General features: G+C 46.5%; 2 protein-coding genes across 7 annotated transcripts in view; one reads left to right on the top strand and one right to left on the bottom strand.

Moving 5' to 3' along the window:
* Positions 1 to 19116, top strand: part of cables1 (Cdk5 and Abl enzyme substrate 1) — a 234206-nt gene that overhangs the window by 179431 nt on the left and 35659 nt on the right. The window lies entirely within an intron of this gene.
* Positions 1 to 19116, bottom strand: part of LOC129714873 (transmembrane protein 241) — a 116819-nt gene that overhangs the window by 50526 nt on the left and 47177 nt on the right. For 4 of the 5 annotated variants that reach the window (XM_055664720.1, XM_055664715.1, XM_055664718.1 and 1 more), the window contains 4 exons: positions 14051 to 14093; positions 11240 to 11275; positions 6871 to 6905; positions 5818 to 5887 (listed from right to left, as the gene is read on the bottom strand). In XM_055664720.1, coding sequence (XP_055520695.1) covers positions 5818 to 5887; positions 6871 to 6905; positions 11240 to 11275; positions 14051 to 14093 — 184 coding nt within the window. The remainder of the gene's footprint in view (positions 1 to 5817; positions 5888 to 6870; positions 6906 to 11239; positions 11276 to 14050; positions 14094 to 19116) is intronic. The other variant, XM_055664716.1, reaches the window with a different exon arrangement.

Raw genomic sequence — 19116 nt, forward strand, 5'->3', positions numbered from 1 at the left:
GTTACTCCAGCATTTTTTGTCTACTTTCCCCACATCACCCCGATCCTGGCCTCTCTCCACTGGCTCCCTGTGCGGTTCCGAATACATTTCAAGATCCTCCTCCATGTCCACAAAGCCCTTAACGGGCTTGCCCCCACCCACATCAAAAGTCTTCTCACCCACCACACCACCTCCAGCTCCCTCAGATTGGCCGACAGAGTTACTGAACATCTAATCATAAGCTCTAGGGGCGACCAAGCCTTTGCGGTTGCAGCTCCTAGACTGTGGAACAGCATCCCTCTTCCCATCAGAACTGCCCCCTCCATCGACTCCTTTAAGTCGAGACTTAAAACTCATCTTTACTCTCAATCCTTTCTTGACGTCCTCTGAGGGAGGGCTACATGTATGTATTAATGTATGTACTTAATCTATGAACCAATGTTGTATAACGTTAGTACCTCCACCAATGTAAAGCACTTTGGCCAACGAGAATTGTTTTTTAAATGTGCTGTAGAAATAAAAGTGACTTGACTTGACGTGACTACTTTCGATTTTTTCAGCATCTGCACTTCCTTCTTAAACAAGGAACTGCAGAGGCTGGTTTAAACCAAAGATTGACACAAAAAGCTGGAGTAACTCAGTGGGCCAGGCAGCATCTCTGGAGAGAAGAAATGGATGACGTTTCGGGCCTTCAGATCCTGTTAAAGGATTCAGCAGGATACAGAAATATGGGCAGAGAAATGGAAGATGGAGTTTAATCCAGACCAGTATGATGTGTTGTACTTTGGGAGGTCAAATGTGAGAACATTAACATTTTAAGAAGCATGATTTCAGAAGAAAGCTGAATTACTCAGTGAATGAATACTGTAAGAATAGTTGTTTTCATACAATTGGATTGAAACATCAGAAATGATGAATTTGAGGCATTGTATTGTGTTTTGAAGGTAGACTAAAATGCTGGAGAAACTCAGCGGGTGAGGTAGCATCTATGGAGCGAATAGGTGACGTTTTGGGTCGAGACCCTTCTTCAGAAATTAGGAAGGACATTCTTGCTATTGAGGGAGTGCAGCGTAGGTTCCCCAGGTTAATTCCCGGGATGGCAGGACTGTCGTATGATGTTATTCATATGTGCAGCATTGTACTGTGCATGTGCAGCATCGTACCGCGCGTGTGCACCATCATACTGTGCATGTGCAGCATTGTACTGTGCATGTGCAGCATCGTACCGTGCATGTGCACCATTGTACTGTGCATATGCAGCATTGTACTGTGCATGTGCACCATCGTACTGTGCATGTGCACCATCGTACTGTGCATGTGCACCATCGTACTGTGCATGTGCACCATCGTACTGTGCATGTGCAGCAGCGTACCGTGCATGTGCACCATCGTACTGTGCATGTGCACCATCGTACTGTGCATGTGCAGCATCGTACCGTGCATGTGCACCATTGTACTGTGCATGTGCAGCAGCGTACTGTGCATGTGCAGCATCGTACCGTGCATGTGCACCATCGTACTGTGCATGTGCAGCATCGTACCGTGCATGTGCACCATCGTACTGTGCATGTGCACCATCGTACCGTGCATGCGCATCGTACTGTGCATGTGCACCATCGTACCGTGCATGTGCACCATCGTACCGTGCATGTGCACCATCGTACCGTGCATGTGCAGCATCGTACCGTGCATGTGCAGCATCGTACCGTGCATGTGCAGCATCGTACCGTGCATGTGCACCATCGTACTGTGCATGTGCACCATCGTACCGTGCAGCATCGTACTGTGCATGTGCACCATCGTACCGTGCATGTGCACCATCGTACCGTGCATGTGCACCATCGTACCGTGCATGTGCAGCATCGTACCGTGCATGTGCAGCATCGTACCGTGCAAGTGCAGCATCGTACCGTGCACGTGCAGCATCGTACCGTGCATGTGCAGCATCGTACGGTGCATGTGCAGCATCGTACCGTGCATCTGCAGCATCGTACCATGCATCTGCAGCATCGTACCGTGCATGTGCAGCAGCGTACCGTGCATGTGCAGCATCGTACCGTGCATGTGCAGCATCGTACCGTGCATCTGCAGCATCGTACCGTGCATGTGCAGCAGCGTACCGTGCATGTGCAGCAGCGTACCGTGCATGTGCAGCAGCGTACATGTGCAGCATCGTACCGTGAATGTGCACCATCGTACCGTGCATGTGCAGCAGCGTACCGTGCAGCATCGTACCGTGAATGTGCACCATCGTACCGTGCATGTGCAGCAGCGTACCGTGCAGCATCGTACCGTGAATGTGCAGCATCGTACCGTGCATGTGCAGCAGCGTACCGTGCATGTGCAGCATCGTACCGTGTATGTGCAGCAGCGTACCGTGTATGTGCAGCAGCGTACCGTGCATGTGCAGCAGCGTACCGTGCAGCATCGTACCGTGAATGTGCACCATCGTACCGTGCATGTGCAGCAGCGTACCGTGCAGCATCGTACCGTGAATGTGCAGCATCGTACCGTGCATGTGCAGCAGCGTACCGTGCATGTGCAGCATTGTACTGTGCATGTGCACAGCAGCGTACCGTGCATGTGCAGCATCGTACCGTGCATGTGCAGCAGCGTACCGTGTATGTGCAGCATCGTACCGTGCATCTGCAGCATCGTACCGTGCATCTGCAGCATCGTACCGTGCATGTGCAGCAGCGTACCGTGCATGTGCAGCAGCGTACCGTGCATGTGCAGCAGCGTACCGTGCAGCATCGTACCGTGAATGTGCAGCATCGTACCGTGCATGTGCAGCAGCGTACCGTGCATGTGCACCATCGTACCGTGTATGTGCAGCAGCGTACCGTGCATGTGCAGCATCGTACTGTGCATGTGCAGCAGCGTACCGTGCATGTGCAGCATCGTACTGTGCATGTGCAGCATCGTACTGTGCATGTGCAGCATCGTACAGTGCATGTGCAGCAGCGTACTGTGCATGTGCAGCATCGTACTGTGCATGTGCAGCAGCGTACCGTGCATATGCAGCAGCGTTCTTGTTTTTTGGCGGGTTTTTCAAAACATGGATTGTCATTATCTTAAGAGTATCTTAAGAAACAAAGAGAGACGAATGGAGTTCGTGTACAAATGACGTGGCAGTAAATTCCTTTGGGCTTTATGCTTCTAAATACTTTATTAAGAGATAAGGCTTTTAAAGATAAATGACTTTATAAAAGTCGACTGACTGTCTACTGGAGAGGAGAACAATCTGCGCCAGCGCGGTTTTTAAGATTCTCTCAAAGCCGACTGACTGCCTACCCTGAGTAATTACTCACGGCACGTGCCTGAACTGAACCATCCTTCGAATAACTAGAGCAGGGGTGGGGAACCTTTTCAGTACGAATGCTGCATTAAGTTAGCTGTAATCTAATAAGGCCGCATCCAAGAAACTTCAATTAGATATACTTCAAAATGTACATTCTTTTGTTATAGCTCTCCTGACTTACTAATGTTTTCATTGTGGCCGTCAGTCGGGGAGGATAATTTCGTTGAATCTTCTTTTACTCTTTGGTATTTTAAATACGTTCATTTTAAGATTAAAATAAAAATCATAAAAGACGAACAAAAACATATTATTAATAAACATAAAAGGTAGACAAAAATGCTGGAGAAACTCAGCGGGTGAGGCAGCATCTGTGTGCAAAGGAAATAGGCGACGTTTCGGTTCGAGACCCTTCTTCAGGTCTGAAGCTTGTCAGACTCCTCCCAATAAACCCAGGCATTCCAGCCAATTTTTCTGACCTGAAGAAGGGTCTCGACCCGAAACGTCGCCTACTTCCTTCGCTCCATAGATGCTGCCTCGCCCGCTGAGTTGTCTACCTTCGATTTTCTAGCATCTGCAGTTCCTTCTTAAATAAAAATAAAAGGATTTGTTCTACAAAATTTGGATTCATTCAAAAGGTCGCACTAAATGGCCTAGAAGGCCGCAGGTTCCCCACCCCTGAACTAGCGTGTTCCTGGCTTACCGTCGACCACATTGGAGACCCTCGGACAATCTATAATTGGACTTAATCTTGCACTAAGCATTATTCAATAAGAAGAGGGCACGGATTAAAGGTGATTAATAAAAACAGTCCGTGATATAAAGTGCTGTGAACACACAATTTTGTTTTGTTTTAGAACGCACTTGCTGACAGGCCGTTGAAAGCAGATTCTACCGAACATTTCAAAAGGGTATGGAATAAACCCTTGAAAGAATAAAGAATCATCGGGCCAAGAAGAATGTGCCAAGGAGTGGGACTATTTGGACAGTTATAACAAACAGCTGATACAGATACAAAGGGCCGCATAGTTGCCTTTTGTGCTGCGTCATACAAGAACCACACCTTAGTGAGTACTGGCAAAACAAAATACCAATCATAGAAACATAGAAAATAAGTGCAGGAGTAGGCCATTCGGTCCTTCGAGCCAGCACCGCCATTTAATATGATCATGGCTCATCATCCACAATCAGTATCCCGTTCCTGCCTTCTCCCCATATCCCTTGATTCAGTTAGCCCTAAGAGCTAAATCTGACTCTCTTGAATATATCCAGTGAATTGGCCTCCACTGTCTTCTGAGGCAGAGAATGCCACAGATTCACAACTCTGGGTGAATTTATTTATCCTCATCTCAGTCCTAAATGGCCTACCCCTTATTCTTAAACTGTGACCCCTGGTTCTGGACTCCCCCAACATCAGGACCATTTTTCCTGCATCATCATTTTAGATGTTTCTATAAATTGAATTAAGTTACAGTTTAGTTTATTGTCCCGTGTACCGAGGTACAGTGAAAAGCTTTTGTTGCGTGCTAACCAGCCAGCGGAAAGACAATACATAATTACAATCGAGTCATTTAACGTCCCTAAACGTTAAGGTTAAGGTGTGAAACGTCCCTAAACGTTAAGGATAAGGTGTGAAAACCCCTCTGCATAGGGATAACGTTTAGGGTAAGGTTAATCCAGCAGAGTCCGAGGGTCATTAACAAAGTAGACAGTACTGCTCTCTGGTTGTGATAGGATGATTCAGTTGGCTGATGACAGATGGGAATAAACTGTCTCTGAATTTCAGGTATCCAATTTCAGGTAGTCCCTGCTTTCTCCCTCCTTCCCCTCCCCTTCCCAGCTCCCACATAGCCCACTGTCTGCACCCCTTCCTTTCTTCTTCCTCTCCTTTCTTTTTCCCGCACCCCCCCCGAACATCAGTCTGAAGAAGCGTCTCGACCAAAAACATCGCCGATTCCTTCGCTCCATAGATGCTGCCTCACCCGCTGAGTTTCTCCAGCATTTTGTCTACCTCTGAAAATAGCCATCAGGCTATTAAACCTGGTGGACAAAACTCTGATTATTAATAACCCATTTTCTGTTAATTGCACTTTATCAGTTTATTTATTCATGTGTGTATATATTTATATCATGGTATATGGACACACTGATCTGTTTTGTAGTCAATGCCTACTATGTTCTGTGTGCTGAAGCAAAGCAAGAATGTCATTGTCCTATACAGGGACACATGACAATAAACTCACTTGAACTTAAACTTGAACTTGAGGTGTATGTTTTCACAATCATATACCTTTTGCCCGATGGGAGAGGGGAGAAGAGGGAGTGGCCAGGGTGTGACTCGTCCTTGATGATGCTGCTAGCTTTGCCGAGGCAGCGTGAGGTGTAGCTGGAGTCAATGGAAGGGAGGTTGCTTTGTGAGATGGTCAGGGCTGCCTCCCAAGGGAACAGGGCCTTTAGACATCCGTGGAGCCATCTTATATGAGCACGTGGAAGAACCAATATGTCAATGTTGACTGAAGATGATAACACCATTTTATTACCTTGCACAACAGCCCCAGTGGAAGTGGTAAGAATAGAGGAATGGAAACGCCAAGACATCAAATGCGTCACCTGAGAGCAAAAACAAAGACATTTTATCAAAGGGCATTGAAATTCACTTGTTAACAATGTACTTACAGCATGAGATGCAAAACTGAATTAAGTTAATAGACATATTAAGATCTTATTTTTCCTAAGATAGACACAAAGTGCTGGAGTAACTCAGCGTGTCAGCAGCATCTCGGGTGGAAAAGGATAGGTGATGTTTGGGGTCGAAGAGTCATTCGCAGATTCTTATTAAATAGGGAATGGGGGTGGGAGAGCCGGGGGGGGGGGGGGGGGCCTAGAGGCGAGAAAAGGCCAGAACAAACCATGGCCGGCAGGAAATGGAGTTAAGATGGAAAGATAGATCAGCCACGTTTGAATGGCAGAGTAGACGAATGGCCTAATTCTGCTCCTATCACTTGTGAACTTAGGAAAGTAAATTTGAATTGCCTCAAGGTTTGTGTGTGATGGGGTGTGGATTCCCCTTGACTAAGCCACAACACAGGGAGGGAGCCCGGTTGCTTCAGGTGCAGCCCTCATGGCAGTGTGGCCAAAGACCCAGATCAGGACATCGTGCCAGGGGAAAATTGTAAACCTGATAAGGTGAGAAATGTTCCCAAACTCAAGAGAATAAATCTGATGTGCCGTAATTGTTTGAGATACATTTGAATACTTTTCCTTTGAGTGTTCATTCAGAGTTGACCAAAGGGCTTCCCCTGGCTACGTGTGTAAGAAGGAACTGCAGATGCTGGTTTACACCGAAGATAGACACAAAAAGCTGGAGTAACTCAGCGGGACAGCCAGCAAGACTGGAGGGAAGGTGTGGGTGACATATCGGGTTCATACCCTTCTTCAGACTGAACCATACATTGAAATAAAAACACAAAACAAACTTGGTAAATAGAATACTTACAGAAGAAAATCATACAGGTTAGATAATTTGAAAAGCATTAAACATTGAGTGACGTGCAAAAAAAGGATGCTTGCTTCAAACAAAATAGATCATGTACCTGAGGGATAAGCAGCACATATCAATATCACCACGCTGAAAATCAAAGGAAATATAAAATAATAAGTTGTACAATTGCCCAATACTTTTCATAGTTTGAACTACGGTGTTTTGATCTTAATGTTTTAACGTTTTAAGTTATATTCTTAATTGTTTACTGTATGTCGTGTTGTTGCTTGCGAGCGGAGCACCAAGGCAAATTCCTTGTATGTGTACATACTTGGCCAATAAGCCTGTTTAAGAAGAAACTGCAGATGCTGGAAAAATCCAAGGTGGACAAAAATGCTGGAGAAACTCAGCGGGTGAGGCAGCGTCTATGGAGCGAAGGAATCGGTGACGTTTAGGGTCGAGACCCTTCCTCAGACTGATGTGGGGGTGGGGGGGGGGGAGAAGAAGAAAGGAAGAGGCAGAGACAGTGGGCTGTGGGAGAGCTGGGAAGGGGAGGGGAAAGAGGGAGAAAGCAGGGACTACCTGAAATCGGAGAAGTCAATGTTCATACCGCTGGGGTGTAAACTACCCAAGCGAAATATGAGGTGCTGCTTTATTCTTTAATTGTTTTATTCTTAATTGTTTACTGTATGGGGTGTTGTTGCTTGCGGGCGGAGCACCAAGGCAAATTCCTTGTATGTGTACATACTTGGCCAATAAACTGATTCATTCATTCATTCAAGAGTAAGACCAAGTTCTTTATACATCCAAATCATTAACCTTGTTTTAACTGAATGCTACGAGAGCTCTGGGAAGCAGAGTTGAGTTAGCTGGGGAGGATAGACATTTTCCACAATGCAAGTAGATAAAGGGATGAGTAACGGAAAAAGGTTCACAAAGTATAGACAAAATGTGACAAAAATGCAAAGCAAATCAATGTACAATTATACGTCTATCGCCCAAAGGTTTTGAGATGTAGCCAAATATCATAGTTGAATTGATCTGCAAATGCAGAGTTAAGAGAAAAACAATAGACAACAGACAATGGGTGCAGGAGTAGGCCATTCAGCCCTTCGAGCCAGCACCGTCATTCAATGTGATCCTGGCTGATCATCCCCAATCAGTACCCCATTCCTGCCTTCTCCCCATATCCCCTGACTCCGCTATCTTTAAGAACCCTATCTAGCTCTCTCTTGAAAGCATCCAGAGAACCAGCCTCCACTGCCCTCTGAGGCAGAGAATTCCACAGACTCACAACTCTTTGTGAGAAAAAGTGTTTCCTTGTCTCCGTTCTAAATGGTTTACCCCTTATTCTTAAACTGTGGCCCCTGGTTCAGGACTCCCCCAACATCAGGAACATGTTTCCTGCCACTAGCGTGTCCAAACCCTTAATAACCTTATATGTTTCAATAAGATACCCTCTCAGCCTTCTAAACTCCAGAGTGTGCACAAGCCCAGCTGCTCCATTCTCTCAGCATATGACAGTCCCACCATCCCGGGAACTAACCGTGTAAACCTACGCTGCATTCCCTCAATAGCAAGAATGTCCTTCCTCAAATTAGGGGACCAAAACTGCACACAATACTCCAGGTGTGGTCTCACTGGGGCTCTGTATAACCATAGGTAGGAGCAGGTTGTTCAGCCCCAAAAGAAGTGAATTGATTTGAAAGATATAGGCATGTTGTTCTAGCCAGTCCATGCCATCGTTCACACTAGTTCTAAGTTATTTTGTCATTCACTCCCTGCACACTACAGGGAAATTTACAGAGACCAATTAACCTACAAACCCGCACGTCTTTGGGATGTGGGAGGAAACCGGAAAATCCGGAGGAAACCCACGCAGTCACAAGGACAACGAGTAAACTCCGCACAGACAGGCCCGAGGTCTGGATGGTACTCGGGTCTCTGGCGCTGTGAGGCAGTGGCTCTATCAGCTGCGCCACCTTATTGTGGCGGTCAAAATGTAGACACAAGAAATCGCAGATGCAGACTGAAGAGGGGTCCTGAGCCGAAACGTTGCCTATTCATGTTCTCCACAGATGCTGCCTGACCCGCTGAGTTACTCCAGCACTCTGTGGAATGTCACCTATCCATGTTCTCCAAGATGCTGCCTGACCCGCTGAGTTACTCCAGCACTCTGTGAAACGTCACCTATCCATGTTCCCCACAGATGCTGCCTGACCCACTGAGTTACTCCAGCACTCTGTGAAACGTCACCTATCCATGTTCCCCACAGATGCTGCCTGACCCGCTGAGTTACTCCAGCACTCTGTGAAACGTCACCTATCCATGTTCCCCACAGATGCTGCCTGACCCGCTGAGTTACTCCAGCACTGTGTGAAACGTCACCTATCCATGTTCTCCACAGATGCTGCCTGACCCGCTGAGTTACTCCAGTACTCTGTGAAACGTCACCTATCCATGTTCTCCACAGATGCTGCCTGACCCGCTGAGTTACTCCAGCACTCTGTGAAACGTCACCTATCCATGTTCTCCACAGATGCTGCCTGACCCGCTGAGTTACTCCAGCACTCTATTGTTCGAACAAGATCATTTTCAGCTTGGTAACCTATGACAGTGGGTGGAACGACAGCGTGGGGGTTGTTGACCCAGGACAAATTTTATATAACATAATTGAAGAAAGATCGAAATGATTTCAAAGCAAGACTGAAACGATGATCCAATTTAGTTTAAGTAAAGGACTGCTAATTGTAGATTGTAGACCTATACTTTCATTTTATTTTAAACTTAAAAAGCAGGAAATGAAATAGTGTCATCTAAAGAAATCATTACAAGCCACCGACAAAATCCTGTCCCTAGATTCTGTGAAGGACAAACACGAAAAAGTTCATAAGGTCATAAGTGATAGGAGCAGAATTAGGCCATTTGGCCCATCAAGTCTACTCTGCCATTCGATCATGGCTGATCTATCTCTGCCTCCTAACCCCATTCTCCTGCCTTCTACAGGTGCACAGTAGAGAGCATGCTGACCGGTTGCATCGTGGCTTGGTTCGGCAACTTGAGCGCCCTGGAGCGGAAAAGACTACAAAAAGTAGTAAACACTGTCCAGTCCATCATCGGCTCTGACCTCCCTTCCATCGAGGGGATCTATCGCAGTCGCTGCCTCAAAAAGGCTGGCAGTATCATCAAGGACCCACACCATCCTGGCCACACACTCATCTCCCCGCTACCTTCAGGTAGAAGGTACAGGAGCCTGAAGACTGCAACGTCCAGGTTCAGAAATAGCTACTTCCCCACAGCCATCAGGCTATTAAACTCAACTGAAACAAATCTTTGAACATTAATAGCCCATTATTTGTTTATTTCCACTATATCTGCTTATTGATTCATGTGTGTGTATATTTATATAATAGTATATGGACACACTGATATGTTCTGTATTCATGCCTACTATGTTCTGTTGTGCGGAAGCAAAGCAAGAATATCATTGTCTATCTGGGGCACTTAACAATAAACTATCTTGACTTGACTTAACTTCTCCCCATCACCTTACTGCCTGCTGGGAACAGCTGATGTGCTGTGGCTTGAGAAGCTCTCAGGTCGCAATGAAGCTGAAGTACCTGCATCATCAGCAAACAGCAAAACAGGCACAGAATCAAACCTCGCATGTCGTCGGGATGTGGGAGAAAACTGGAGCACCCAAAGGAAATCTATGCAATCACAGGGAGAACATGCAAACTCCACACAGAGAGTATTGGCATTGGTGAGGCCAATTCTGGAGTATGGTGTACAATTTTGGTTGCCTCATTATAGGAAGGATGTCAACAAAATAGAGAGAGTACAGAGGGGATTTACTAGAATGTTGCCTGGGTTTCTGCAACTAAGTTACAGAGAAAGGTTGAACAAGTTAGGGCTTTATTCTCTGGAGCGCAGAAGGTTAAGGGGGGGCTTGATAGAGGTCTTTAAAATGATGAGAGGGATAGACAGAGTTGACGTGGATAAGCTTTTCCCACTGAAAGTAGGGAAGATTCAAACAAGAGGAGATAACGCTAGAAGAAGGGTTTCGGCCCGAAACGTTGCCTATTTCCTTCGCTCCATAGATGCTGCTGCACGCGCTGAGTTTCTCCAGTTTTTGTGTACCTTCAAACAAGAGGACATGATTTGAGAATTAAGGGACTGAAGTTTAGGGTTAACATGAGGGGGATCTTCTTTACTCAGAGAGTGGTGGCTGTGTGGAATGAGGTGAAGGTGGTGGAGGCAGGTTCGTTTTTATCATTTAAAAATAAATTGGATAGTTATATGGACGGGAAAGGAATGGAGGGTTATGGTCTGAGCGCAGGTAGATGGGACTAGGGGAGAATACGTGTTCGGCACAGACTAGAAGGGTCGAGATGGCCTGTTTCCGTGCTGTAATTGTTATATGGTTAGTAGAGAAGCAACAAACCTTTCTTCATCAACGAGGTTGAGTCAATGATATTTACCTGCACAGGTAGCTTAAATACTGTTGCTCAAGATCACTGAAAGAGAAAAAAAGGCTTCAATATCCTTCCATGTTAGCGATTTACACCTCAACTTCCTTCAAAGGCTTAGGAAGTTTTTGCTTGTCTCCTTACAACTCTCACCAACTTCTACAGATGCACCATAGGAAGCATGTTATGAGGATCAGCTGAATCATCCTACCACAAGCAGTGCTGAACTACTATCTACCTCTTTGATCACCCTCGGAATAGCCTTGATTGGACTTTGCTGGCTTTACCTTGCACTAAATGTTATTCCCTTATCATGTATCTGTACACTGTGGACGGCTCGATTGTAATCATGTATTGTCTTCCCGCTGACTGGTTAGCACGCAACAAAAGCTTTTCACTGTACCTCGGTACACATGACGATATACTAAACTGATTCAACTGATATCCATTACATATCTGAAGAAGGGTTTCGGCCCGAAACGTTGCCTATTTCCTTCGCTCCATAGATGCTGCTGCACCCGCTGAGTTTCTCCAGCTTTTTTGTGTAACCTCCATTACATATCCGTCTGAAGAAGGGTCTCGACCCAAAACGTCACCTATTCCTTCGTTCCATAGATGCTGCCTCACCCGCTGAGTTTCTCCAGCATTTTTGTCTACCTTCCATTACAAGCATGTCATCAGAAACCAATTTAAATTATAAATACAAAAATGTGAAACTGCCCTTTCAAAATTCACACAGATTTCCACTGAAAGCTGACCAGCTGTTCTATTGTGCTGACTCAAACCCTCTTCACATTAGTAGTTTTCAGCATAGCAGTGCTTGAGTGCTTGGTTTATTATTGTCTCATGTACCGAGTTATCCAGTCAGCGAAAAAACTATACATGAATTACAATCATGCCATCCAAATTGTACAGATATAAGATAAAGGGAATAACATAGGCACTGTGACCAATAATTACATCCTTCTCATGAACTTTGACAATAGACAATAGACAATAGGTGCAGGAGAAGGCCATTCGGCCCTTCGAGCCAGCACCGCCATTCAATATGATCATGGCTGATCATCCACAATCAGTGCCCCGTTCCTGCCTTCGGCCCTTCGAGCCAGCACCGCCATTCAATATGATCATGGCTGATCATCCACAATCAGTGCCCCGTTCCTGCCTTCTCCCCATATCCCCTATCTTTAAGAGCCCTCTCTAGCTCTCCCTTGAAAGTATCCAGAGAACCGGCCTCCATCGCCCTCTCAGGCAGAGAATTCCACGGACTATAAACAATATATTTTAAAACTTAAAACATTAGTTCCGAGTCTGACTATTTTAAGAGCAAAGAATGTTTTACATTTGGAGATTACAATGTGGAACATAATACCATAGTCATTGAGGGCAAAAGCCAGATGAGCATTTGATGGAAGAGAGAACAGAAGAAGAATTTGATGAGATTAGGGTCTTACAGAGTGGAAACACCGGCCAATATGTTCCAGCTACACTAGTCCCACCTGCCTCCATTTGGTCCATATCCCTCTAAACCTGTCCTATCCATGTACCTTTGTAGGATGGAATTACAGATGCTGGTTTAAACCGATGACACAAAAAGCTGGAGTAACTCAGCGGGATAGGCAGCATCTCTGAAGAGTAGGAATGGGTGACGCTTCAGGTCGAGACTGGGTCTTGACCCAAAAAGTCACCCATTCTTTCTCTCCAGAGATGCTGCCTGTCCCGCTGAGTTACTCCAGCATTTTGTGTCTACGGTTGAAACCAGCATCTGCAGTTCCTTCCTACAAGTTAAATAACATGAGTAGGAAAGAACTGCAAATGCTGGTTTATTCCGAAGATAGACACAGAGTTACTCCAGTTTTTCAGGTATATCTTCTATCCATGTAACTGTTTCTGAAATGTTGGGATAGTCTCAACTACCTCCTCTGGCAACTTGTTCTATGCACCCACCACCCTTTGTGCGAAGATAAAGAGATTGGAGATACTTGTGTAAGCATCCATGCAGGAGATGATCTTTGAGGTCAATGATATTATTTGGTGCCGTAGATACTTTGAAAGGCAGGGTGAAGGAACTTCATTGCTAATACATTTGGCATAGTGGTCTGGACATTTGCCACATCTCTAATTCATTGTAGATGACAGTATTTTGTACAACAAAAAAAAAAAGAATAAATACTTGTGTGAGAAAGAGCTATTGAGGGAGTGCAACGTGGTTTACAAGGTTAATTCCCGGGATGGCGGGACTGTCGTATGCTGAGAGAATGGAGCAGCTGGGCTTGTACACTCTGGAGTTTAGAAGGATGAAACATATAAGATTGTTAAGGGTTTGGACACGCTTGAGGCAGGAAACATGTTCGCGATGTTGGGGGAGTCCAGAACCAGGGGCCACACACAGTTTAAGAATAACGGGTAAGCCATTTAGAACTGAGACGAGGAAACACTTTTTCTCACAGAGAGTGGTGAGTCTGTGGAATTCTCTGCCTCAGAGGGCGGTGGAGGCAGGTTCTCTGGATGCTTTCAAGAGAGAGCTAGATAGGGCTCTTTAATATAGCGGAGTCAGGGGATATGGGGAGAAGGCAGGAACGGGGTACTGATAGGGGATGATCACATTGAATGGCAGTGCTGGCTCGAAGGGCCGAATGGCCTACTCCTGCACCTATTGTCTATTGTCTATTGTCTAAAGCACATTATTTTGATCCAATAGCTGAAGCAATGCAACTGTTATTTGTGTCTCTGTGTCTATTAGAAACCCGAATGGTCCTGCAACAATGCCAAAAGTTGAACTGTTGAGCTCCTGTGTTAGAATAAAAATCTGAACAGTTTTACCTGAGTGAACAGGGTTTTAACTTCTGAAATACTTTGTATCCACCTGCAAAAAAAAACAAAACATCATCAGTTAACTTTAGGATGGCAAAGTGGCACAGCTGGTAGAGCTGCTGCCTCACAGCGCCAGAGATCCAGGTTCAATCCTGACCTCAGCTGCTGTTTGTAGGGAGTTTGCACATTTTCCCATTGGCATGGGTTTTCTCTGGCTTCCTCCCACATCCCAAAGACATGCATGTTTGTGGGTTAATTGGCCTCTGTAAATCGCCCCCTCTCGTCTAAGGAGCGGATGCAAATGTGGGATAACACAGAACTAGATGTATAGGGCTCTGGTGAGACCACATCTGGAGTATTGTGCGCAGTTTTGGTCTCCTAATTTGAGGAAGGACATCCTTGTGATTGAGGCAGTGCAGCGTAGGTTCACGAGATTGATCCCTGGGATGGCGGGACTGTCATATGAGGAAAGATAGAAAAGACTAGGCTTGTATTCACTGGAGTTTAGAAGGGTGAGGGGATATCTTATAGAAACATATAAAATTATAAAAGGACTGGACAACCTAGATGCAGGTAAAATGTTCCCAATGTTGGGCGAGTCCAGAACCAGGGGCCACAGTCTTAGAATAAAGGGGAGGCCATTTAAGACTGAGGTGAGAAAAAACCTTTTCACCCAGAGTTGTGAATTTGTGGAATTCTCTGCCACAGAGGGGAGTGGAGGCCAAGTCACTGGATGGATTTAAGAGAGAGTTAGATAGAGCTCTTGGGGCTGGTGGAATCAAGGGATATGGGGAGAAGGCAGGCACTGATTGGGGACGATCAGCCATGATCACAATGAATGGCGGTGCTGGCTCGAAGGGCCGAATGGCCTCCTCCTGCACCTATTTTCTATGTTTCGATGTTTCTATGTTTCTATGTAACAGAATGTAACAATGGGCGGCACGGTGGCACAGCGGTAGAGTTGCTGCCTCACAGTGTAAGGGACCCAAGTTCGATCCTTACTACGGATGTTGTCTGTACAGGATTTTTACCTTCTCCCTGTGACCTGCGTGGACATTCCCCGGGTGCTCCAGTTTTCTCCCACACTACATCGACGTACAAGTTTGTAGGCAATTGGCGTTGGTAAAAATTGTAAATTGTCCCAAACGTTCAGTGGCTGAAGAAAGATGTCGACCCGAAACGTCACCTATTCCTTCGCTCCATCGATGCTGCCTCACCCGGAGAGTTTCTCCAGCATTTTTGTCTACCTTCGATTTTTCCAGCATCTGCAGTTCTTTCTTAAACAAATTGCCCCTAGTGTTCAGTGTGGGTGTGTACGGGGATTGTTGGTTGGTGCGTACTCGGTGGGCCGAAGGGCGTGTCTCCGCGTTGGCTAAGGCTAAGAATAAGGAGGAAGCCATTTAGAACGGAGACGAGGAAACACTTTTTCTCAGAGAGAGTGGCGAGTCTGTGAAATTCTCTGCCTCAGAGGGCGGTGGAGGCAGGTTCTCTGGATGCTTTCAAGAGAGAGCTCAGCACCGCCATTCAATGTGATCATGGCTGATCATCCCCAATCAGTACCACGTTCCTGCCTTCTCCCCATATCCCCTGACTCCGCTATCTTTAAGAGCCCTACCTAGCTCTCTCTTGAAAGCATCCAGAGAACCTGCCTCCACCGCCCTCTTGAGGCAGAGAATTCCACAGACTCACAACTCTCTGTGAGAAAAAGTGTTTTCTCGTCTCCATTCTAAATGGCTTACCCCATATTCTTAAACTGTGGCCCCTGGTTCAGGACTCCCCCAACATCGGGAACATGTTTCCTGCCTCCAGCGTGTCCAAACCCTTAATAATCTTATATGTTTCAATAAGATCGCCTCTCATCCTTCTAAAATCCAGAGTGTACAAGCCCAGCCGCTCCATTCTCTCAGCATATGACAGTCCCGCCATCCCGGGAATCAACCTACGCTGCACTCCCTCAATAGTAAGAATGTCCTTCCTCCAAATAAAGCTCTATTGTATCTTATCGTATCGTTAGACACAAAATGCTGTGGTACCTCAGTGGGTCAGGCAGCAGCTCTGGAGAAAAGAAAGTCGGGGAGGGTTTCGACCCGAAATGTCACCTATTCATTCTCTCCAGAGATGCTGCATGACCCGCTGAGTTACTCAAGCATTTTGTATCTGTACTCGGTTTAAACCAGCATCTGTAGTACACCTTCCTACACATTCTCCATCGGTGCTGCTTGACCGACTGAGTTACTCCAGCACTGTGTGTCTTTTTATTCTACACAAGCAGATATTGGGACAGGTTTTAAGCAGCACCCTACAAATAAAAGAGGTATGAGGCACACAGATTTGACCTACTGTACCTACTCCTGCACCTATTGTCTATTATCTATTGTCTACCTCACTAAGGTCATATGTGATAGGAGCAGAATTAAGCCATCAAGTCTACTCCGCCATTCAATCATGGCTGATCTATCTCTCTCTCCTAACCCCATTCTCCTGCCTTCTCCCCATAACCCCTGAGACCCGTACTAATCAAGAATCTATCTAGCACTGCCTTAAAAATATCTACTGACTTGGCCTCCACAGCCTTCTGTGGCAATGAATTCCACACATTCACCACCCTCTGACTAAAGAAATACCTCTTCATCTCCTTCCTAAAGAAACGCCCTATAATTCTGAAGCTATGATCTCTAGTCCAAGACTCTCCCACCAGTGGAAACATCCTCTCCACTTCCACACGAGCCAAGCCTTTCACTATTCTGTAATGTTTCAATGAGGTCGCCCCTCATTCTTCTAAACTTCAGCGAGTGCAGGCCCAGTGCCGTCAAACGCTCATCATAGCTTATGTTCAAGATGGAACTGCAGATGCTGGAAAATCGAAAATTGCTGGAGAAACTCAGCAGTTTGAAGAAGAGTTTCGGCCCAAAATGTTGCCTATTCCCTTTGCTCTATAGATGCTGCCGCACCCACTGGGTTTCTCCAGCAATTTTGTCTACCGCTCATCATAGGTTATCCTACTCATTCCTGGGATCATTCTTGTAAACCTCCTCTGGACCTTCTCCAGAGCCAGCACATCCTTCCTCAGATACGGTGCCCAAAACTGCTCACAATATTGCAAATGCGGCCTGACCAGCGCCTTGTAGAGCCTTCACTTAGGTTTAGAAGAAGAACTCTGGAGCATGGCCCCACTATGGTCAATGGCAGTAGAGCATGTGGAGATGGGGCCTGTGAATGTGGAGCAGAATAACAGACAGCCAACCATGTCATCTCTACCACCAAATGGAGCTCTGTCAGGGCCTGGCAGACATTGACGCCAACAGAGCCAACAACCTGGCTGCTCAACACCCGGAGGTACACAAAAATGCTGGAGAAACTCAGCGGGTGCAGCAGCATCTATGGAGCGAAGGAAATAGGCAACGTTTCGGGTCGAAACCCTTCTTCAGACTGATGTGGGGTGGGGGGGAGAAGGAAGGAAAAAGGGAGGAGGAGGAGCCCAAGGGCTGGGGGATGGGAGGAGACAGCTCGAGGGTTAAGGAAGGGGAGGAGACAGCAAGGACTAGCAAAATTGGGAGAATTCAACGTTCATGCCATCAGGACGCAAGCTACCCAGGCGGAATATGAGGTGCTGTTCCTCCAATTTCCGGTGTTGCTCATTCTGGCAATGGAGGAGACCCAGGACAGAGAGGACAGGACAGACTGGGAATGGGAGGGGGAGTTGAGTGCTGAGCCACCGGGAGTTCAGGTAGGTTATTGCGGACTGAGCGGAGGTGTTCGGCGAAACGATCGCCCAACCTCTGTTTCATCTCCCCGATGTAAATCAGCTGACATCTAGAGCATCTCAACACCCGGCTTGAGATCTAACTATTCCTTTGGTTTATGTTCCATTCACAAGAAGTTCTTCGTCTTGACAAAGTGATTAAATTCAGGGAGGTTCAAGCAACCAAATCAGACACTGATATCTTAGGCATCTTGTCACAGAGCAGGGAGGTGAAAACCATTGCGGGATTTGGAAACAAGGTTGATCATTTTGAATTTTAGAGCAATTAACTTTGGTTAAATTTAGGCTCCTAACTTTGAGGCTAATCATATCGCAGGTTGAATATAAAATTGTGATCCTTCCACAGAGGATCATTTTTAATATTACAAATTAACCTTATTTCAGTACACCGTGGATATTAATCAGAAGTATATAAAATTGTGGGAGCTCGTAAGTTCATGTGACAGCGGCAGAATTAGGCCATTCGGCCCATCAAGTCTACTCCGCCATTCAATCATGGCTGATCGATCGATCTCTCCAAACCCCATTCTCCTGCCTTCTCCCCATAACCCTGACACCCGTACTAATCAACAATCTATCTATCTCCTGGCCCTGTAGCGGCGCTGCCCAAGCAGTGGCGGCTCATCTGCAGTCCGTCTGTCTTTTTATTGTGTTTTATTTTGTTTTGTTGGACGTATGTTTTAGTTTATTTTTAGTTGTATGTGTGGGGGGGGGCGGGGAAAACTTGTTTTAGTCTCGTCCTTCGGGGGGATGCGACCTTTTCTTTGTCGTATCTTCGTCTCAGTCTCCGTCTGCGCTGAGGCCTAATCGCGGCGCTGGCGGCCTCCAACTGGAACTGACCTCGAGGGCCTGGAGGCTCGAGGCTCCGACTCGCCATCGCGAAGCTGGCCGACTTCGGGGCTTCGGAGCCTCGGAGGCTTCGGCCGCGGGCCCAGTGGACGGCAACATCGGGAGCTCGCAGGTCCCAGGTTGGTGACCGATTCTCCAGAGCTCCCGCAACAACAGCTTTGTCCGCTGGAATGGAGGGTGGCAGCTTCGTCCGCCCCGGGACGCGGAATTTGAACCGGCCCGTTCGCGGAGCTCAGGTTAAGCCGCGGGACTTACCACCACCACCACCCGGCGGAGTCCCAACATCGAAATCCTGGATCGCCTCAACGCAGAGGGAGAACAAGGAGGGAAGAGACAAGGACTTTAAGACTTTTGCCTTCCATCACAGTGAGGAGGTGCCTGGTAGACTCACTGTGGTGGATGTTAAACTGTGTTCATTGTGTGTTCTGTTATTTTATTCTCTGTCATGACTGCAAGGTATGCA

This window comes from Leucoraja erinacea, chromosome 43 (genome assembly GCF_028641065.1).
Source record: "Leucoraja erinacea ecotype New England chromosome 43, Leri_hhj_1, whole genome shotgun sequence".
NCBI lineage: Eukaryota > Metazoa > Chordata > Chondrichthyes > Rajiformes > Rajidae > Leucoraja > Leucoraja erinaceus.